The 23,373-nt window shown below is 41.3% G+C and overlaps 1 protein-coding gene across 1 annotated transcript in view; it reads right to left on the minus strand.

Annotated features, from left to right (window-relative positions):
* Nucleotides 1-23,373, minus strand: part of ADAMTS2 (ADAM metallopeptidase with thrombospondin type 1 motif 2) — a 174,833-nt gene that overhangs the window by 33,562 nt on the left and 117,898 nt on the right. Inside the window, exons 5-8 of the mRNA XM_071443303.1 lie at nucleotides 15,539-15,622; nucleotides 4,777-4,933; nucleotides 3,837-3,942; nucleotides 2,075-2,218 (exon numbers count right to left, since the gene is read on the minus strand). Of these exons, the coding sequence (XP_071299404.1) occupies nucleotides 2,075-2,218; nucleotides 3,837-3,942; nucleotides 4,777-4,933; nucleotides 15,539-15,622 (491 nt within the window). The remainder of the gene's footprint in view (nucleotides 1-2,074; nucleotides 2,219-3,836; nucleotides 3,943-4,776; nucleotides 4,934-15,538; nucleotides 15,623-23,373) is intronic.

A 23,373-nucleotide genomic window follows, 5' to 3' on the forward strand; every position in this document is an offset into this window, starting at 1 on the left:
TCTCAAATGAGGTTTCAAAAGCAGAGGCCAGGGTAACCAGCCCAGAATACCACTGAGCTTACAGTTTCCCTGTGTCCTCCCTGAGAAGCAGTGACTCATTTACAGACTTCAGCTGGGTTTGTTCCCTCTCTCTGCTTCTCCTGATCTCTCCCAGCTCCATCCATAGTTTAAACTAAGTTTTCTTTCTGTGTGATCAACATGGAAGTTTCTCCTCTGCTCCTAAGGATGAGGACAGCCTGTAGAATTACATCTGACCAAGTCATGCCAGCACAAAGGACTGATGCCAGTCCCACCAAATGGTTAACACAGTGTAAGAATTGGTTGATTCACAACACCAGCCCCGTCCACAGGATCTCTGAAATGTCTCCCAGTTATTTAACAGACATGAGGACACCATACACGAGCCTATCCTGGCAATCATTAAGGTTGTCTTGAAGTTACCAATAGCTGAAAGCAGAATTTTGAGGTTAGATTTACTTCAAAGCAAACCATCATTCTGCTTTGTTATAAGACATTTTATAAATAGTTGTATTTAAAAGAACGTAAAGCAGCCCTCTAGGCCAGATGATTTTTATTTAATGGCTAAAGCTCTGGAGGATCTTGCTAATTGAAACAATCACACTTCCCTCACAATGTTTTTATTCTTTATTGCCACGCCTAAGATATCTACAATAATAAAAGTACTGACAAAAAGACTGACTCATGTTTACTTCATGTATTTTGTTGTACTTTTTTCCTACTAATTTTCAGCTTTTGCTGGTTATGGTAGTAGCTTTCCCATATTTTTTGTACAACTTGCACATAACAAGGGGAGGGTTTTTTCTGTAAGGAGCAAAAAAAAAAAAAGGTCATAAACAGAATTTGTCAGGGAACTCCACACAGGTCTAATGCCTGAAGTGTCAAGTCCAAAAAGGAGGGCAAGGGGCATGGATGAAGCTGTTTAAACAGCTTCTGCATTTATGCTACTGAAAGAAAAATTAACAACTGAAGACCTGATTCTGGAACCATGTGTGCTCTTCAGATATCTACTAAAGTCAAGAAAAGCCCTGAGCACTTGAAGGGCAGATTTTCCTCTCTAGGCAGCACCATCTTGTCACTGACAGGTACCATAAGCAACAAATGGCAAGACAGACACAACACTGCTGGGTAGCCAAGGCAGTGCTCAGCAAGAGATTAGAGTAGGGAGGGAGGAAAGCTAGCAATGAGATTCATAACAGTGCCTTCCATCATCCCTGAGAGGACAGCAAATACACCCTCAATGTCCAGAAAACAAACAGACATAAATAAAATGAGAATAATTTAGAATGGGCTGATATTGTATTTGCGGGGTGCCCCGATGAAGGAAGGAATGATGAATCTGACTTCATGTTCTCAGAAGGCTAATTTATTATTTTATGATACTATATTATATTAAAGAATACTATACTCTACCATACTATACTATACTATACTATACTATACTATACTAAAGAATACAGAAAGGATACTTACAGAATGTGAAAAAGATAATAATGAAACCTCATGACTCTCTCCAGAGTCCCAACATAGCTTGGCCCTGATTGGCCAATGAGTGAAAACAACCCAAAAACCAATAAAACAATCACCTGTGGTAAACAATCTCCAAACACATTCCAAAGGAGCAAAACACAGGAGAATCAAATGAGATAAGAATTGTTTCTCTTTTTTGAAGCTTCTCAGCTTCCCCGGAGAAAAATCCTGGGCAAAGGGATTTTTGAGAAAATGTGAATGTGACAGGCTGCCGTCAAAGCAAAGGCAAGACAAGAACTGTTCCCATGCAGAGGAGACAGGCTGCCCAGCAGTACTCACTGGAGGTAACAGTACTCACTGGGGGTAGCAGTACTCACTAGAGGTAACAGTACTCACTGGAGGTAGCAGTACTCACTGGAGGGAGTGTTACTCACTGGGGGTAGCAGTACTCACTGGAGGTAGTGTTACTCACTGGAGGTAGCAGTACTCACTGGGGATAGTGGTACTCACTGGAGGTAGCAGTACTCACTGGGGATAGCAGTACTCACTGGAGGTAGTGTTACTCACTGGAGGTAGAGTTACTCACTGGAGGTAGCGGTTCAGCTCCTGCTGGCTGCAGCGGGACCAGTGGAAGCGGTGGAAGGCAGCCTGCACCAGGGGGGCCATGATGCTGCCCAGCCGGACCTCGTCCCCACAGCGGTTCCCTTGGCCGTCGTGCTCCATTCCTAAACTGCCCCCAGCAGAGACACAGAGGTGATGCCGCGGGTTGGCTCCAAGTGCTGCCCCTCCCCATGCCACCAGGGCTTGGTGCCAGCAAGGTTCTGAAGTCCCACAGCCCTTGTTCACATGAGCAAAGTCATGGGGAGTAAGGGTGAGGATGGGGCTAGAGCTGGTCTGGGGTAACTCCCACATGGAAGGATTTACCCTTGAGAGTACTTTGATGTCATTAGCCTAATCCACTTTCAAAAAATACCTAAAAATGCCTTTTGTGGGCTTTGTGCACATGTACATTTGTGAATTACTACAGCTGAATATGAATCCATTTCTGAATTACTAAGCCTGCCCACCCTCCAGGAATACTGACAGAAACATTCCCAGGCTCTAATCTGGAGCTATTCAGGGCTTTATATAACTTCTAAAAAAATCACACCTTAGCTTGATTCAAAGTATTTTGCAACTGCAGACAATTCCTTTGCATGGAAATAAAGAAAGGCACCACACAGAAAGCTAGTTCAGACAAGCTGCTGCTGTTGCCCAGGAGCAATCCCACATTGTTTAAATGTGAAACAGCTTGGAAAGTGGTGGATGCTTTCTAGAAAATTACCACAAATTACAGACAGTTTAAAATTTCTTTTTGGATTTATTATGAATATATTTGCTCCTTTCCTTTGTTAGAATCTTATATTGTATTTTTAATAAGCACTATTGGACTAATGTGGGCAATATCTGTCCATAGTTAAACCAAATTAACAGACTGGAGCTGAATATGACTTGAGGGATTACAAACTTTCTGCAGTCTTTTTTAAAGTCCATGCTGTGTTCTTTTCATTCCTAATTCAAAAATTCTGGAAGCAAATACTATCTGAGTCTCAAATAGGTGTTTCTGTCTAACTAAGATATGTTTATGGTGATTTCAATAAATTTTGACACTTTATTGTTTAAAAAAAGAGAAAGGACCTGCAGGCTTTCTCAGAGAAAACAGAATAGATGGAAACTGTTCAGCAAAAGCCTTCTGGTACCTGTTATTCTACCAAAGAGAAAATGGGAAATCAGTGGGAGTTCTCTGGAGGGAGAACAGAGAAACTAAAAAGATCTGGGAAAAACCAAAGCTCTGACAACTGCTGCTCAGGCATTGGTTCAAATCACGTCAACAGGTAAAATGATTACATTTTTTATATGAGATATATAGAAGAGTTGGAACTGTTGTGCTTGGCACCTCGCTTCTATACAGTATTGTTACCTTTATCAGCACTAACATATACAGATTATGTGCTTATTTAGTATGGATTGCTTGCAAGAATACTGTGTTCCACTGACTCAGTGAATTCATATTTCTTTATTATGGGTACTTTATATTTCCGCCAGGAGACTACAATACATCATTCAATCGAGTCCCACAGCAGCCCTGGAAGATATTTTGGTATTAGTTCTTTTTTTCCCATTTGAAGATCCCAAAATATAAATCTTACTTAAGACCATAAAGAAAGCTTTGTGAGAGCTGAGACCTGAAACCAGAGCTAACCCTAAATATTGTTTCTTAACATCAATTGCATCTGTTTAATGTCAACAGCATTTGTTTGTACAAAAAACCATTTAAAGGCACAACACAAATGTCCAGTTGTACTCACACATGTCCAGTTTCATGAGCCACCACAAATGCAGATGAAAAACCATCTTCATGGTTGAGAGTGCAGCTCCGGACAGGATGGCACATCCCAGTGACGGGAGCGTAGCCTGTGAGAAACACCAAGGGTTTCAGAAAATGAACAAGTACAGAAAAATCAGAGTGGTGGGAAGCTCTAGGGTGAGCTGTGTCCTTTGTTGTGACACAAGTATAGTTGAAGCGGCCCTCCCAAGACCTCTGCCCCCAAACTTTTAATGATGTGCTCCTTCATCTGTGAAACAGATGAAACCAGCTTTGAACAAATGAAAACTTCCTGGCTCACCAAGAAAATGTTTATCACCTCTTGGACTGCCCTACAATTGCCTTTTCTAAGTGCCTAAGACAACAGAGGCAAAGAACACCACATGCTGCTGTATGGAGGAGCCCAATACCACCCCTCAGGGAGCAAAGCCCCATCCCTGTGTTGACAGCAGTTCTGGCCAACTCAAAATCAATGGGAAATCTCTGAGATTTCTCCCCTCTGGTGAAAAACCTGATCTCACAGGAGGCAGAGGTCTGAAAAAAGGAAAAAGTGGACAGCGCTTGGCCCTGCTGTTCCAAACCTCTCCATAACCACATTTTTAATGAATTGTCTGTAACACAGCAACAGCTTTGGAACTTTTAAAACACAAAATCTATTATTTAATCTTGGGGCATTTCCAGGACTGTTTACATATGTATCCCATTTTCTCTGCTTCAGTAAGAACACAGAAATGATCCAATAGGTAATCAGTAAGAAAGAATCAAATAACAAGTAAAGCAGTTACAACTGAAAATGGCCCAGCACAGAGCTCTTGGGGAGAGAAAACACTGACCACAGCTCAGCAAAAGATGTACAATTAAACTTTACATGGTTAGCCCGGCTTGGTAATAAATGCAAATGCAACCCAAACCCAGGCACACACCTTGCATGCCTGATGGACCAAAATCCTGCCTGGTGAGGAAGATGGCGTGGTCGTGGTACTCGGCGTGCCCAGTGTCGGGTTTCTGCTGGAGGTAGGCCCAGCGACACACATTCTCCAGGCTTTGTGAGGGGTTCCCAATCTCTATCAGACTCATGGACTGCAGTCACACAAGGGGAAAAATGACACCAAGAGTTTAGGCAGTGTGTAGAAGTGTAGGCAATTTTTTTTCCCAGCTTTTTCAGGCACTTCACTAAGCATCCCATTTCCATTACAAGTTTGTTCTTAATCAGGAGATACTTATGCTTCAGAAACAGATTTTACTGGATCCAGAAAGCAAGAAAATAGCTAAAGTTCATGGTTAGATTGTAATTTCTGCATTTAATGAGATCTAAGACATAACAAAATTTAAAAATAGATGAGAAATAAAAAGATGGGTATTTTAGTGACAGAACTGATACTGGGTTGTAAACTCTTATTATTTCTATGCCATCCTGGCGTCAGTTTACATCATTTTATCATCTCTTTACCATCACTTCCAGTCTGGATACACAGTTCCTGGATATACAGGGAGCCCATGTCCCTTTTGGAACCACAACAGTCTCAACCAGGAGAGACTGACCCAGTGTGGGGAAGATCAATGCCTAATGGCCAAGAAAAGCCTATCACAACAACTGCTGAGAGCCAGCACCCTGTCCTGCTCATCACTACTTTTGTCATGAAACAGAGCTGGTTAGGCTGTTCTGGCAGACCTTGGCACACTCCTGGGTGCTCTGTTGGTGTAAAACCAAGTGCACTTTTTCAGCTGTACTTGAACCATTACTTCCAGAAACAGACTTTCTCAGTGACTGTCTTTTAAATTGCATTTTTTTTTTTTATCCCATTACTCATCTGAAGATCATTCAGAAGGTAGAACACAACTTCACACTGTGGGAGGCCATTCTCCATGTAAACCACAGGTTACATGGGTGGTGAACTGACACAGCTTAGCTGGCTCCAGTGAGCTGATGTGTTAGGTGAGGTGCAAAGAACAGTTCTCTTGAGCAAGGAAGAGAAAGGCATTTTAAAATCCAGCTATTACATTTGCCTCTTTATTTATTTTTTTAGTAGTACTTTCTTAGGAGTTCCCAGCTAAGTCTGCTTGATACTGTGCCCTGCTAAGACTTTAGAAAGCTTATTGTATGTGGGATACTCTAAAATGTATGACTAACTGACCTGTCTCAGGACTTCCAGGATTTGTAAGAACCACAGATGTGAACCCTGGCTTTTCATTTGCAAAAATTATATTACCATGACAACACTGTAATCATAACAAAACCCACTACAGTTTAGATGCTATACTGTACTGCAAGCATTTGTCATTCCAAAATACTAAATGTAGAGCAAAACTTAGCCTATGCCAAAAATAAGAGAGAAGTAATACAATTCATGTTTAAATACAGATGTATTTGACGTGTCCTCTAATTGAATGCATGATGGAGTACATAGAGTATTGACTACATGAAAAAGAAAATCCTCAAAGGGTTGTGGAAGAACAACTGGAATTGATAAAAGAAGTGTCTGCCAAACTGAGGTCTGATTTTGGCAAAACTAAGATATTACAATTCTGCAAATGTTCAGAAAAACAAATTTATAAACCAAATAGAGGCACAGTTTGGATTCTGATACCACTGTGGAATGAAAAAGTTGTAATATAATCCTGTATTGGATCATACTGCTTCCAGCCATAATTCCCTTGGAAATTGAACTAATAACTGTATTTAAAATGGTGGGACAGTTGTGGTGCCTTTATTGAATCTTTGTATATTTATAAGAACATACTTAAACAAACTTTGAGTTACTAATACAGGGCAAAATCCTGGCTCTCCAAGAAAATCCTAGTCCCTTAAACAGGGGTTGACTGTTGCTGAGGTCTTTAATAACATCCATCAGTGGTAAAACAAAAACAAACAAGCAAACAAACACAAAACTTATCTAAATCACCTTCACTCTTATTTCTCTAAAACTGCACAAAAAAGGTCCATTCCTTCAAGGAGCTCAATACAAGAATCTGACTGCAAGAGGCAAAAGCAAAAAATGTTGTAAAATGAAGTTGAGAAACCTCTAGTTTTCTAATATTTTCTGATGTTTTCTAATACTTCTTTATTTCATAATGACCTCCTTGTGTACATCCTACCAAATTAAAAATTACATCATTTAAGACACAATGATCAGAAAACAGTGAAAACACACACCCTATCAACATATGCTTTGTTTAAGGGTATCCAATTATTTGCAAAGATGTCTTGAATTTGCATGATCAGCAAAAAAGCATAGAAAATAAAATGTCAATTATTTCCTAATAACCACTGCTTTATAGCTGTCCTCTGTCATCTCTTCCCTGCCCGCTAAACCAAACCCTTGTTGGTGGAGTCCTTCACAAAAGCAAAATGTTTGTCTCTGAATGAACCAAGAGAGCAGGTTACAGAACTGCTCTGATTAACAACGAGTCTGCCAGGGGCCAGAGCAGCCTGGCACAGCAGAGCAGCAGCTCCCGTGGCTCAGGCACTGCCCTGGCATCTGCCATGAGTCAACAACTCCCTCACTGGATTCTGAGTCCATTCCAACCGCAAAACCGCAGGCTCAGTCCAAGAGAACCTCAATGCTTACTTATCAAAACACTGATTTTAGAGTTTGTCTTCAAGCAAATGAAGCTGGACCAAGTGGTTAATGTGGAGCATTGTGGGGTTTTTGCATCCAACACAATAGGGAGAAAGAAAAAAACCCTTTCACGTAAAAGGGGAAACTGAGAACACACAACTCCCAGAAAACATGTTTTAGCTGACCCAACGTTTTTGCCAATTACACAACTTTAACATCATAAAACTGAGCCATACTGCTCTTTAAGCTGGGACATCCAGTAGGAAGTCATTTATTTTGAGTGTCCATGTGCTATGAATGTAAGTAGCAAGTCTAGGTCCTGTAAGTGGGGAGGACTTCAAAGAGTGAGAGGAAAAACTCAGTCTGTCTGCTGAGTACTCCAAGACCACTGAGCCCTCAAATCATCTGGTCACTAATCCCTTGTCTTTTCTCACTGTAATGCAGCAGCCTGAAAAGAGAAACCCACTTGATTCCTAGCAAATTTTCACCTGAACATCCACTTTCTGCAATTTGCCAAAGATCAGACAGGCTCCATCAGTGCTAACAGCAAATATTGCATGGCCAGCGAACCATCAGTGAGTCAAGCTCACTGTGCTGTGCAACTGCACTGGCTGAGACTGAAGAACCACGAACACCATGGTTCTCTCCTGACAGCAGGCAATGGTATGGCCAGGCAAGGGAATTTGAGGTAGTGTTTCCCTCCAAAGAACCTCCAAGGCTCCAGTGGTCTTTGGGTCAAAGACTTCCTAAGCCAGGCATGCCTTTATATAGAATTTTATCCACTTTTCCAGCTGCCTTGTCTTTACAGATAAATGCTGCTGTCCTGAAGAAAGGAGTTCAGGGGATCATGGAACCAGGCAGAGCTTGTTAGTAGACAGGGCAGATGTCATATGTTTTAGAAGGATGTTGTCCAAAAATTACTCTTGTAGAGATATCAGATAACACTTAATAATATTTTCTTTTGGAAACCAATGTGGGCTTTCATCAGAGCCCAAGCCTTTATTAAATGGACAAAGCAAATGAGAAAGAGGAAAAGAGATGAGCTGTGTGCTGTAATAAAGGCTGAAAGGTAAAATCCCTCTTTGTCACACAGCAAACAGGGGAAGTTGGGGGCCAGCAGGCTGCACATGGAGAAGAGGTGTAGGTGTCACTCTTGGCCAGCAAAGGGCTCACACTGCCAGGAACTCACAGGTCCTGCAGCTGGCTGGGAGCTCTGACCTGGCTGGGAAGGACCTCTTTCCAAGCAGGACAGCAGGCCTGTGGAGAGCATTACTCAGCTGATCAGCAGGAAAACTGCCAATGGAAAGAGAAACTTTCCTTCTCACAGCAAGAAAAGCAAAAATATCTGTGAACTGCTGATTGAAACAGATGGAGATGTTGACCAAGAAGTGGAAAGGGCTCAGCTGGGAAAACATCCCCCAGGCAAGGAGATACCACAGAGGGTGACGAGGACAGTTTGCCCTACAGAACTAGATGGGGCCTTTTCTCTGGGAAACTCAGCATCTACCAATGTTGCACATTTTCCTTCCTTTTTGTGATTCTGCCTTCATCTCTTCTCCACTCCCTTCCTTCTTAGATGGAAGCAACAAAAAAAAAAAAAAAAAAGAAGAAGAAAAAAAAAAAGACAACTGAGTTGCAACTACCATTCTACCATTCATACAAAGAGGCAAAGCAGGGTAGTAAGAAGTGGTTGAAAGCCAGAGAGGTCTCTGAACTTTCTTATCCTTTGGGAAGTTATCAGTTCTCTCATATGAACACACTGAAGAACGAGTCATTCATGAAGCTGTGGAAAGCCCTTCAAATACTTGTGGAGATTATGGAACAAGGAAGAAATATGTAACTTTTTTTTTTCTTTAACAATGTCAAGCTTATCTTGGAAGAAAACTGCAAAATTAGTCTATATTCTACCCAAGCCTTTCAAGAATGTTCAAGCTGCCAGCCCATGTGAAAGACACACTGGTGTCACACACAGAGTGGCAGCTCCCCTTAAACAAATGTTTTATTTATCTGATATTTGGCATCACTGGGTACAACTTCGCAAAAGTGATGATGGGCAGGTACCTGGTGATAAGAACATAAGGAATTTAGGCTGGTCAGATGCTTGGGACCTTTCCTAACTCATCCATTAGGTGGTGCTCCAAGAGAACCAACGGAGAAGGCTTTGCAGCTCTTCAGTAGCTCCAGGAGGAACAGAAATATTCTTAACATGACAGGCTTCAAACTATAGCAGGAAAAGTTGGACCACAGCAGTGCACACGTTCAGGAAACAATTTAACATATGACTTTCCCTTTCTGAATGTGTAAAGTCTCTGCAAAACACACTGTTTACATTGCTTCTACTTGGCACTTCTATTGCTCATGGGATATTGGATTAGAACTTCTATATTCTTCTTTCATCCTGAACAAGACAAGCAAAAGATAAATAAATACAATTATTGAATGTCCATGGTAACCAAACTAACAAAAATAGCTCATTCAGCAAACTGTCATTTTGCATTCAAAGGATTTGTAAAGCTTTCTTATGGCAGGAGTTTGTAAACATTTTTCAGTACCTAATTCTGTATAAATGTAAGCAGATCAGGAGTACAAAGTACTGTTTATGCTATCAGCCAGCTCCACATTCTTCAAGGTCCCAACAAAACACACTGGAAATCATAAACTCTAAGTCTAATATATAAATAAGGGAATTCAACAATTCACTCAGATGAAAAACAGGAGGGGCAATATCTCTTCTCTTTATCCCCATATGAAACATATGAAAACAGTGCAAAAATATGAACAGCTGCCAAAATGCTACATCATATGTAGGTCCTGGCCTTGCAACTCAGCCTGTGCAGAGCTGGTTACTGGATATGGCCAAATTCTGGGGTCAACAACTCCATCTTCAGACTCATCTGTGAGGTCAGGGCTTGATTCCTGCTTATTCTTTCAGGTCTTCTGCATCTACCAATGTCAGTGGAAAAATAGGATACTCAACTCACATTTGTGACCTAGTACAAGGAGAGGCTGGAGGAGGCTTAGGAAGATCTCAATAGATATAAAAACCTATTCAGCAGGGAATAAAGATGACTGAGGCAGTCTTCTCAGTGGGATCCAGAGAAAGGAGAAGAGGCAATGGGCAAGAAAAAAAGCCTTTAGGAGTGTTACTGTAGTTTTACCATAAGAGTGGCCAAACATTGGTAAGGGTTGTCCAGAGAGATTATTGAGTCTCTGGAAATATTCAAAACCAAGCTGGACAAAGTGCTGAACAACCTGCTCCAGGTGACCTTGCTCTGAGCAGAGCAGTTGATGAGGTCCATTCCAAGCACAGCTACTCCATGGCCCTAATGTGCAGCCAACAACCTCCCTGCATTGCCAGGCACAGGTGCTCTCAGCCAGAGCCTTTGCACCTTCCTGGGAGAGGCAGAGGTAAGTGGAGGTGCTCATCCCTTTCCCTCCAGGGAAACAGCAGAGCCAACAGCAGAATAGTAAGGACAAACACCAGATTTAAGGGATAAACCTGATTTGTGCTTCCAGGGCTGCCTTATGGGAAACAGAGATCAAGAAGAACCTGACTCAGACTGAACCAGCACTTCCATCCTGGCTGAACCAAGAACATCTCCCCTGCTTGTATCAAGCTTAGGCATGGAAAGGTCAGATGGCAGAGATAAAGAGAGCATCATTTTATGAAAATATCAAAGGTAAAGCTCTGTCCCAAATGAAGGCAGCAGGAGCTCTGCTAATGTCTCAGACATACAAAATTGAAAAGTCCTTCTCAGTTGGATAGTCCTGTCCTATGAGGTTGCAGGCATCCACCCCATAACACCTTCTTCTTCAACTGCTACCTCAAGGCTGTTTGGGTTTTCTTCCCTCCTCTAAGCTAATTGAGAGGCTCTCTGCAGTGGTAGTCAGGTTCTTCTTTCACTCTGACCAAGTTAACACATGGTCAGAGTCCAGCCACTTGTTGTGATGCCAGCACTGGTTTACAGCTTATGTGGGTTTTCTCTCCCTCCTGGTTGCTTTTCCAGATGCCACAGAGCAGAGCCAGCATCCCTCAGCCCATCCCACCCTGCTCCAGGCTGAATACACTCAGGCTGTGCATGGTGCCAGAGGAGAGCTTAGGGGTGTCCTGCACTGCCACACTCACATTTCCCAAGAAATAACCCTCACAAATCCTCAGGGGGCTGCATTGAAACCCTGCAGTGCCTGCAAAATTCTTTCCAAGTGGTTTTTCATTAATCACTGTATTAATTACATCCATCCCAGCTAACCTGTGCTTTCCTCTGTGCTGTGCAAGGGCAGCTCATCTGCACACAGAGTCACCATTGTCAGTGGACAGAGCATGGGGATGCAGCCAGGAATTTATGAGGTCTTATCCCCAGCCTGCCAGTGGCCTTCCGTGTGGCCTTGGAAAATAACACTTAACATCTTTGTTTTTTTAGCTGTAAAATGGGAATAATGATCTTTATTCATTCACCTCAAAGAGGCGATGAGAGGATTTTATGCAGTGCTCAGTATTTAAATGTTTCCAAACAAATTTTAGAATAACCAGTCAGGGTTTTTAAATGCATGCTCAGCTCATCCCTTGCAACCTCCTCTGCACTTGGTGTTCGTGGTTGCTTTGCTTATTTCCCTGAGTATTCTAGAGCTAGCTGTATTACAGAGCTGTTACAACCAAAATAGGTCTAAGTGGAATAATTCGCACAAACATTGAATTATATTAATCTCAAATACATCCGCAGTTGCCAAAATTTGGAACCAATCTTCCTACTACTGAAGTTAAAAAGGCAGAAGCAAGCCAGCTCTTTTCCCATTTGAAGAAAAATGCACTGCATGTACCCTGTTTACTTATTTGCAGTATCCCATCCCATCAAAAGAGCCAGTGACTTTGGAAGTCAATGTCAAGAAAATGCAGAGAAATGCATTGTGGCTTCTGAAGCCAACACAGATATGGAGCAGCCTTTGCAGAACACGTTTTTCTGCCCCAATGATGGAATTGATAAATGAGTGGGCAGCAGCAAGGCACAGCTGAAGCCCTCACATCAGTCTGTGGTACATCATTTGCAGGAAGTACTAAGAGAAAAGTGGGGAGTCAGGGAAGGGCTGGTAGCTCCTGCAAAGTCCTGCAGAGCTACCCCAGCCCAGCCACACTCTGCCTGCTCCCCAGACACACCACCCAGCCAGAGCCCAAGCCTGGTGCTCTTGGCAGGGCTCAACCTGCCACCCCCTCAGAGTCCTGAGGTGATAACTCACACAAAGTGCTAATTCAGTAAAACCATGTCTGATCTTTTCAATTCACCCCTGAAGTAATTTCAGCATGTCATATTCCTTCATCACTAAGGAATATGTTCCATTTTTCCATCTTACCACATATTAATGCTATTCCTGAAATTACTGAAACTCCTGCATGTATAGTTGCCTGTGTTTGAGAACATTAAAATATAAGTACATTTGAAAGACTGGAGTACCTTCAAGCAAGAACCAGTGAAAGGTTGGTTGCTATGCAACTCAAGTATTGTCCATATTATTCTTATCAACAGATGACATATTGTATAAAATAATATAATCATCTGAAAAACCCACAATCCACTAGAAGGCTGCTCAGGGGTGGAGAATTGGCAATAGCTGAGAGTGCTGTCATAAACCTGACGTTGATGGTACATACTTCATCAATTACAGAACCATAATGTAATTATTATGATTATTTAAATGGCACCCTTGATAATATATATAAATTGCCTGCAGTGAAGCAAATGATTCTGAAGATATTAGCTCCATGCTTTCAAAAGAAATGCTTACTCAAACAAGACTGGGATAACGATTTCATGTTGTGAAACCAACCACGCTGCTTCATTCATGCACTGCCTTAACTTGTACAAGTACCCCACTAAATACTATGTGTTTTGAATATATATTTTCCTAAAAATTGTTAGTACTCATGTGTGGGACAGTAAAATATTCAAGGCTTTGTTCTAATTCCTCAGAACAGGTTCAGAAAATAACAACTATATACTTCTTCTCTCTGTTTTTCCACTTGGGATAATAATTCCATTTGGGATAATAATTTATTAACCCAAACCTATAAAGAAAAATCTCCTCACCTTCTACTCCCTGGTACTAGACCTCTGATCAGGAACTTTAAAAACATGAACAGAAAAGGATGTATTCTTATACAGCCATGGCATGCAGGTTCTCACATCATAAAGTAGAGGAGCTCTGGAATTATATCTTTTATATATTTTTTTTTTTTACTATTTTTAGAAAGCTATAGATTGTCTTTCATGTAAACAAGAGTCAGATATGAAAAGGCAAGAAAAATTATCTTTGGGACAAGCTTGTGATAGCAGAATTATTCCACTGAAACCAGCAGGACAACTCAGAAGCTAAATCATTGTCGACTGCAGATTGTGGATGGAGAATCCAGAAGCAGAATATCCACAAGCAGATTACACAGACCTGCAAATGCTATTTCTGTGATGTGGCCAAAGACCTGCCAAAAAATGCTGGCTTCTGTCCTCCACCCCAACTCTCCTCTCAAAAAAATATGAAACTGGTAACTTTCGAATTATAAATGGACAAAGCTTTGCTTTTCACAAGAAAACAAAGATCCTTAAGATGGAATGATGACTGCTGTAGCTACTGTCTGCCATCTGGAAAATGGCAGAAATAACCAGAGCTCACATTGAGGTAGATCTATAGGGCTAAAGATGAATAATAATAAACACATAACAATTATGAAATGCCCATGAACTAAGGACTGCAAAGAAGTCACTAGCCCAGGTACTAATTCTGCTGGCTTCCACCACTATTGCAACATCAGATTTGTATGAGATTCACAAGTCAATTTGCAATCAATTTTTTGCCATTACAGCAATCACAAGGATATATCAACCATTTTGTAATTCAATATTAACTACACACTCCATGAACTTTCAATCACAAAATGGCAAATATTACCTTTTTTTTACATTTACTTTAGGACATGTATCTGATTAAGCTTATCCAAAGTGCATAACTACATCATCATCATCATCACTGCAGGAAAAGCAGAGATAGATTGGTGTGTTTAGTTCTCAGATGGGGAAGCTCCAACAGAAAAATTTAACCTGTACCCAGGTAATCAGTCTCCTGCAGAGGCCAGACTAAACCCGAGAGCTCCCTCATTTGCACCAGGGAGGAAAATTCTCAGTAGGTATTGAGCAGGGCAAGCTGGTGGATGCCAGTGGAGCTTCACCATCTGCACGGGCTCTTTGCTGACAGCATTCCAGCAAATTCCATGAACAGACATGGAGTCATCCAGAATCCAGGTTTACTACATGAACATGGAAATCCCAGTCACAACTCCAGTCACAGGAAGGTGTATTGGATGTTAACACTCTGCCCTGAGCAGCTGGGCCTGATGCTGCATTGGAAGCACTAAAATGACATGTCCTTAACCAAAGCAGTTATCAACATACTTGAAATGTCCTGTTCTTGTTCCCATGGAATCTGATGTTGACTTGGCAGTAACAGGACACAGGTACTGAACAGATCAATACTTTTGAAACCCATTTAATATTTTGTTCCTTTTTACCCAGGTTTTGTCTGTGGAGCAACCCCTTCCACAGAAGCTGAGAGAAAGAACACTTGATATTTTTAATTACAGATTTGATCTGTAGAGCTCTTACCTTCTGGCCCCTATTCCACAGAACACCCATTTAACTTTAAGCACATGTGTAGCTCCCCTGACAATAAGCACAAGTATAAATGAGTTCTTAGAAAGCAGCCATAGCCCTCAGTATCTTGCAGAACTGACCTTGTGTTTACTGTTACTTACTTACAGTTGAACCAGAACCCAATTGTGTTTCCTTTAGGAACTAAAATGTTCTCTATGTTTCATGGACTATTCCAAACAAATCTGAAAAGACAGGCTGCCAGAACTAAGCAGTAACTTCAAATGACACAGGGAAAACCCAGAAGAAATTGAAATTATTTGAAATAAATAGATATATATAAACATGAAAGTTCTTTATATTCACAGACTAGTAAGGACAATATATATGGATTAAAATACAAAAAAAAAACATGTCCCCAGTAACTGCACTGTTCATAAAAGAATGAAGTCTATAGATATTGATATCCTCCATTTAAATTAACCTTTCCTTACCTTGCCGTAGCTCAGCAGGATTATCCTCACCAAGACAACGTTAATGTGAGCACCCAGGGACTCATCATGATAAATTTCATTAACCTGCAAAAGAGTTCAGTGCTTTAACAATGGTAACTATGAAGGCAGTGATACAGCCAGTACCTTTTATGCTATATCATTAGGCCAGACACCACTTTGTGATCATATTTAAAACATTAAAAACTCCACTAATGAGAGAGGGAATGGGGTTTCTCCAACTCTGCTGTAATCTCCCAACAGGTCATAATTTAAGGAATCAATTAAAATAAATATATACTCAAGAGACTTCAGCTTACCAGGTATATAAGTGCCAGCCTAATTGCACTTGGAGGTGTCATGGTGCACCCACACCATGCAGCTGAGCTGGCCCATGTGTCCATGAGTACCCACTGGAGCCTGGAGCATGGCAATCCAGGCAAAATCCCAAATACCTCTCTGCTGAGCAGGACCATGCATAGGGAAGGGGATGAGTGAGCAGAGGGACAGGACCTCTCTCCCAAGAGCCATTCACTGGATCAGCTCAGCTGCACCCTGTAACTCTTCCATCTGGGACCCATCATATCACACTCTGCCAAGAGGATGTGCCTCCCCCAAAAAGCTGGTCAGGCACATGAGCTGGCTTTATTGTATGTCAAAACTCATCAGTGTTAAACTTTGCAAGTAGAACAAAAGCTACAAAATGCCAGCAAGTTAAAATTGTCTTCTTTTTTTTTTATACCAGAGCTACATAACTGAGCACGCACATGGGGAAATCACCCCAGGAACACTGGAAAGAAAACTGTAAATATTTAGAGTAGAGAGTGAAATGTGGATGAATAACAATTACTTAAGAAACACTGCTACAGGCAAGCTGGGCAAATATTAACTGTTAACAAGGCTGATTTAAGTATTCAGTGATGAAGACTGCATGAGACTTGGCCAAATGGCAGGGGTTTAGCTTTACAAATTAGAAGAGGCAGATGAGATCCCTGCAAGGCAAGTTCCTTCCCTAAAACCTCCTTCCCTTGGTAAAGGTTGCACCAAACTGAACTGTTTTGCTGGATGGACCTAGATTTCATTTATTCCTCCAAACTAGATTCATTACTTCAAGCTAATAAATAACTTTCAGGGAACCTTTCATTTGAAACATGGTAAATAATGTCCTGCTACTTCAATCAGCCCCAGTTTTAATGGCCCATATTTTATCTCTTCAAAAACCATTAAAATTAAATACATCAGTGTACGTTTTGCTAAGCAATCCCCACTGACATTTTAAAGTGAATTTTAATTCATTTCATCAGTATTTTTTCACAGAAGAGACTTATTTTATGCCTGATAGATATCCAAGTTTTCAACAGTCCTGAGTGTCCTGCTGAACCACAGCTCCAGGAGGAGGCTCACACCCTCCAGGGCACCTGGGAAACATTCTGGGGGATTCCTGGGATGCAGGTTGATAAGCAAGCAGATCCTTGGATTAAGATGGTGGATGAGGAGCCCATGGCTATGAGTGGCCTCAGGGGCTTCTGTTTTCCTTGCAGGCTAGAAGGCACTGATTATGTTCAAATCTGCTTTGTGAACAACCCCTCTAGAAATCAGATCATCTCTTTGCATGTTTAAATAAGACTTTGGAAGACTAACTTTATATTCTGAAATTTTAAAAACGCTCTTAGTTTTACTTTGAGGACCATTGCTCAACACAGATTATAAATAGGTAAGACATAAACACATTTTGTTTTACAAAAATTCTTTCACCCAGGAAAAAGACCCTTGAACGCTGTCAAGGGAGACAGGGATATTAATTTGCCTCCCTCTTTGTGTGGTGAGAAGAGAGTACTCTCACATCAAGGATATGAGGTTGAAATAAGCTGCAAATTATCTGTACATGAAATGAGTATTAAACAAAAAAGTGCTGTGTATAGAGGACAGTAAGCACAGCATGTAAATAAGTATTTAATTAGTTCATAAAGCATAATCCAAATTGGTGCACAGCACTCTCTCATTAACATCCAGAATTTAACCTAAGCCTCTTTTAACAATCGTTGAGTAACCGAACAACTGTATCGCTGTTGTGTGCCAAAGAGAAACTTGGCTTGAAAACATTGATGGAACAGAATTAAAACACTGTTTGACTATTCATGCAAATGACATCTAACAAACAAACTATGAATGAACAGAAAAGCACAAGCACTGTAAAAAGCTGCTTGGTTCTCTTGGGATCCTGGATTTTCTGCAAGACAGCAGGCCAATTCAAAGCTCTGGGCCTTGGTTTCATTAATAAGGATGAGTCCAAGCCCTTTTCACCCAGCATCTTCCTCTGACCTAAACTGTGGTTTGCTAGGAGTGTCTCACTGCACATGAATAATATGCTGAAATAGATGCTTTTCCTTCTTTTCAGCACAGCCTAAATCACACCTATTTGTTGCAGGAATCTGTTAGAGATACAAGATCCAAGCAAACACTGTGCTCTCAGAGGTTCATGAAAATGCACACTCTGAAAGGCCCAAGGCAATCCCTAGCTCAGATCCCCCACATTTCCACCTCGTATTTCAACAGGAAAGCAGAGTCAAGCTAATGCAGCTCAATGTATAGGGCAGAAGATGACCAACCAGCCTGTGCAATCAGAAAGCTCCAGGCTTGAGAGCAACTCACAACTTTGAAACTTAAGTGTTTGATAGCACAGATAGCCAGACAATGGAGATACATGTTCAGATGTCTGTGCAATAAATACACACAGCTCTGGAAAAGATTGCAAGTACTTTTCCAGCACTGCATCTTCATGTACTTCAGCAGGACATCCTGGTTCATAACAACAGAAGAAAAGCCAGAGTCAGTCTCCTGTTGTTCTTAGATCAGTAAGTCTAAAATTAAGTTGTTGCATAGGAGGAAAAAAGTACACAGAGACCATCCCATAATCACAGCTCCTGTACTGAAGGCAGTGAATGAATTAAATCTTATTAGATGTCCTACAGTGATTCAGCATTTATAGAGGGTGATGAAGAAGTCTGGGTAAATCTCAAAGAATTCAAAGCACAGTGAAATACTGTAAAGACACTTTTATCAAGCTATTGTAGTTCACTAACTATTTTGGGATGTCTTTGGTTTCTTTTTCTGGGATATTTCAAAGGAAAACACACATTTCTATTTAAAGTTTCTGTGTAGAAATCAGGCTAGCACAGATTGGTGCTACATAAGAAAAACAAAGACTTTATTTAGTTTTTTTTCATCTGTCCCTCTCTGCTAATTTTATAATTCTTCTGCCTTGAGCAAGTTTCAAGTCAGCACAGTAAGCACATAGAATACATCAAAAAGCTAAAGGCAAACCAAGCACCAGTGAGGTGCCTCATGCTTTGTAAAAGAATCACTGGAAAGTTTTGATTACTGAGCAAAGCACTGCCTGATCCTAAAAGGGAATTTTGAAAGTTCCTGTGACACAAATAGTAATCAACAGCCTCCAGTTCTGCTAGTCTTGGTGCAGAGCAGGTTACCTGCTGGTAGAGCTGGCAGGATTTTTAGGCAAAGTCAGGTGGTTCCCTGAATCTCTAATTAAACCAATGCACCATAGGAGAATAATCTGTGTATTTTGGCAAATCATCAGCAAACTCATTCATGCACTTTGAAGGAGTCCCCAGCCTTGCAGAGTTTGTTAGTGTCTGCTATGCAAAAGGCAGATCATTTCATCAGAACACAACTCCTGAACCATAAAGCTTTGGGCTCTTCCTGAGGCAGCTCCATGGATGGCTCCTCACGCCTGGGTGAGTGCCGCTGCCCCGGGCTCCTGAGCACACGCCCCTGCTGGACATTTCACAGCCTCCACCTCGGGCTACATCAGTGTCAAACAGCTCTGACCCAGCACCAGAGGCCATCAGAGGGCACATCTGACCCTTTGGAGAGGGCACAAACCAAGAGTCATCTGGTTTTGCAGCCACCACAGTTTGTTGATCCATCCAAGCTGATTAGCCCACTCTTTGATCACCCAGCATCCTTACACAACTACTGCTGCAGAAACTACTGATGGCTACGTGCTCCCAGGCAGAGCTGGGACCATGTGTGGATCTCTGCCAGAGCAATCCTGGAGAAGCTGGAGAGCATCAGCTCCTTCCCTGTGGGATGGCAGAGCTCCTGGCAAGCCATTGTTAGAGCCCAGCCCGAGATGCAGTTCATTCATCAGCTCATAATTATCTGCAGCAAAGCCTCAGTGCCTGGTGGGCATCCAGTGATTGTCTATTTCTGTAAGAAATGTCTGGTTTGAATTACAGGATAGGAACCAGAAATGTCATGGTGGATACTGAGCACAAACTTCTGTAATCCGACCCTCCCAAAAGCGTTTCCCTCTCACTTTATTTTTCTGTGGTCCCACTTCAAACACCACTGTGCTCTTCGATTTTCATCACCTTCTTTATGCTTTTGAAGATCCCAAATGAGCATTTCTGACATTCCCAAAGCTTTATCTTAATCCCACAGGAATAACATTACATCAATTCCTTTGGTGGATGTACTATGGTCCCATAGAAAGTCATAACAGCAAAGTCAAGGGCTCCTAGTCTCCCTTTCTAGTCCTTACAAGGCATTTCCTCAGAGAGGAATTCTCTTTTTTTCCTGAAATCTTTATTGAGCATCAGAAGGAGAAAAGAAGAATGAAAGCACACAACACACATGAAACTTAAAGGTCAAACTGTGATCCCACATTTGGAAAACATCTATCATTCTGTTCAAAACCACATACACCGGGCAGTTTTAGAAGAGCTTGGCAATGTACATTTTGAACCAGAGATAGGAATCTCACATTTTCTATGCAAATATGAGTCTGAGCCCTGATTTACCTTCCCTGGTATCAGAGTCAGTAGGTGTTACCAAGTCCAAGTTAGCTGCTTCTGATCAAAATGAAAAACATTCCCCAGCAGATGTGTTGGTAAGGCACCAGGTAGCTTCATGTTACGGGCCTCTATCTCATCTTTGACTGCAACATTGGCTTTAAAAAGGTCATAGACTTTGTTTTCTGACTTCATGACTAATTTATTTTTCTTAGTTCCTCCCGCAGGCTCTTGGAACTTCTCATTCCTGCTCATAAACCACTGCTGTGAGGTTTCTCTAAACACTGTAAATTACCTTTGCACCAACAGACTCAGTATTTTTCTGAATTACTGTCTCAAGATCATGTTAATAAAATCAACATCATAAAATAATTAAGCAGACTGATTTATCACTTTACTGCAAGGGATAGGGGTGTGATGTCAAAGTAATAAATATGGTGACCTCTTCCATTCTGAGGAGTTTGGTAAGGAAAAGCACCCAGAATTTGAAAGCTGATCCTAATTATCCACACTCCATCACACAAACCACACTGTCACAACTCAGAAGTCCCTGGCTGAAACCTTTGTGGCAAAAGCTCATATTGGTATTTGGAGTAAAGATAAAAATCATCTTTCAACAGTACCTACCCTCTACCTTGAGGATGGTACTAAACCTGTGTGATAGGGCAGCAAGGCACATTCCAGGTACCAATAATGAGCAATGCTCACCTAATTGACGCTGGGAATAAAATCCCTGTGAAAATGAGCACAACCTGTAAGAGTTCTGAGAGGGTCTTTCTGCAGGAACCCCTGAATGCCCAAGCACAACCACAGCTTCCACTGTAGGGTGGCAATCAAGATAATGAACAAAAATAACCTCATGTAGGCCTCTTCTGACACTGTTCACACCAGTCACAGCTACTGGTTTATAATGAACAGTCAAAATGTGGAGTTAACTCACATACATATATTTAAACTTTCAAACAAGCTGTAATTCAGCTACAGACAGCTGAAGTCCCTCAGATGAATAGAGCTGGACTTACATTTGTTATTTGTGAAACTTCTTAGAGTTAGTTCAAATTTAAAGTGCCCATATTCAAATAAACTGATTTTAAATAATGAGCATTGGAGCTCATGAATTATTTAATTTTCAAAAATCCAGTTGAATTCTACATTATTGAACTATCCTTGCTGTCTAAAAGAAATGCTTTTTAGTTTAAAAAAGCATGATTCTGAAGACAGGGAGCACCATTATTTCAATGTATTCAATCATCACTTTCTTTTTAGCAGCTTGAATTAGACATGCTTTCAGGTTTTTATCCAACTGTCAGTTAGAAACCAATGGCATTTCTGCCCTTTCCTCTCATTAGGGACTTGCTGTTCTGTACCTGCAAATCTTCATCCCTCATCAGCCAGAGATACGAGAGCAGAAATCTCATCTATAATAGTAGTATCATGTACATCCTATTAAAGAGGACAGATAACACATTCAGCAGTGCCTCAGGGCCACAATTTCAAAGACATGTGTAGTGCTGAAAGATGCAGGTGAAAGACTCCAGGGACTTTCCAAAGCCCCCAGCTGCATAACTCTCATTGATTTCAGTTATTCAAATGAAAAGTTGTTTAATGTATTTGTTCTGGAGTTGAAGTTTCACTTGAAGGCTGAGGGATACATAATCCCATGAGCTAATTTTTAATACTGATTCTCACTGATTTCAAAGGCAGGTAAATTACTAAATACTCAGATAAATCTAGCCCAGAGTGAGGCATAATTCTTATTTAGAGTCTATCTCCCTTTGAAATAACAGCAATTAGGCACTTAGCTACTTTGAGGAGATAGGCTTTAGTATCACAAATATTTTGGCCATATATCCATTAAATAAGTATATATAAATATTTTAATATCAGCTCTTTTACAGTAAAGGAATGGAAAAGAATTTAAAGATTTTTACCCCTGAAAATTGCTTAATCTTCAAAACGACTTTTAAGAGGGTTATGAAAGAGTGAATTTCAGCACCATGACTGGGTATCAACAACACCCATTTCAAAATCAATGAACCCTTTAGGTTGAAAAAGCTCTTTGAGATCATAAAGTCCAACCATCCACCCCAGCACTGCCAAGGTCACCACTAAACCACACCCCCAAGTGCCACATGCAAATTTCTTCTAAACATCTCCAGGGATGGTGACTCCATCACTTCCCTGGGCAGCCTGCTCCAATGTTTGACAACCATGAAGAGATTTTTCCAAATATTCAATCTAAACATCTCCTGGAGCAACTTGAGGCCATGTCCAGATCCCACTGGAGAGCCTTCCAGCTTTCCAGCAGATCAATACTCTCATCTACCTTGGTGCCACCTGCACGTGAACTGAGGATTCACTCAATTCCCTAATCCAGATCACTGATACTGAGTACTGCTGGACCTGGGGAATACCACTTTGGACTGGCCACCAGCTGGATTTGGTTTCATTTACCACCACCCTTTCATTTTGACCACCCAGCCAGATTTTTATCCTCAGATCACTGCACTCATCCAAGACATTCAGCACAATGACATCCATTCAGTGCCCTTCTCCTCTTCCCAGAGCATCCTGCAGTGAAAACCTTTTCTTTCCCAAGCAACAAGGTAATTCTACAACACCACTTCTAGCCTTGCACTTTTCTAATATTTCCCAAACAATTGTACAGGCAGATACAATTACTGGGGGGGTTGAGATGCTTTCTTGCTGAAATTGAATTACCTTCTATGTTCTTGAGTAACTACAGAACTACAAGATTCCACCCAAATATGTCTCCTCTGTGGAAATGCTCCTGCATGCTATAAATACAAAGTTAATTTGTGCAATGTGTGGGCTCTCACTTGGAAATGCAGAGGACTGTGCAGGCCAATATCCTTCCCAGGAAAAAGCACAGCATGAAGTGCAATGAAAATGGTGCAAGCGAGAGGCAGCCGAGGGTCTCCAAAGTGAAAACAATGGCATCTTTTCCAAAGGTGACTGAATGTCCCCATGGTGCTGAGCAGAGAAAAGAGAGGAGGTCAAGAG

Source organism: Agelaius tricolor, unplaced genomic scaffold (genome assembly GCF_023055355.1).
Source record: "Agelaius tricolor isolate 1412-34295 unplaced genomic scaffold, bAgeTri1.0.p SCAF_18, whole genome shotgun sequence".
Lineage (NCBI taxonomy): Eukaryota > Metazoa > Chordata > Aves > Passeriformes > Icteridae > Agelaius > Agelaius tricolor.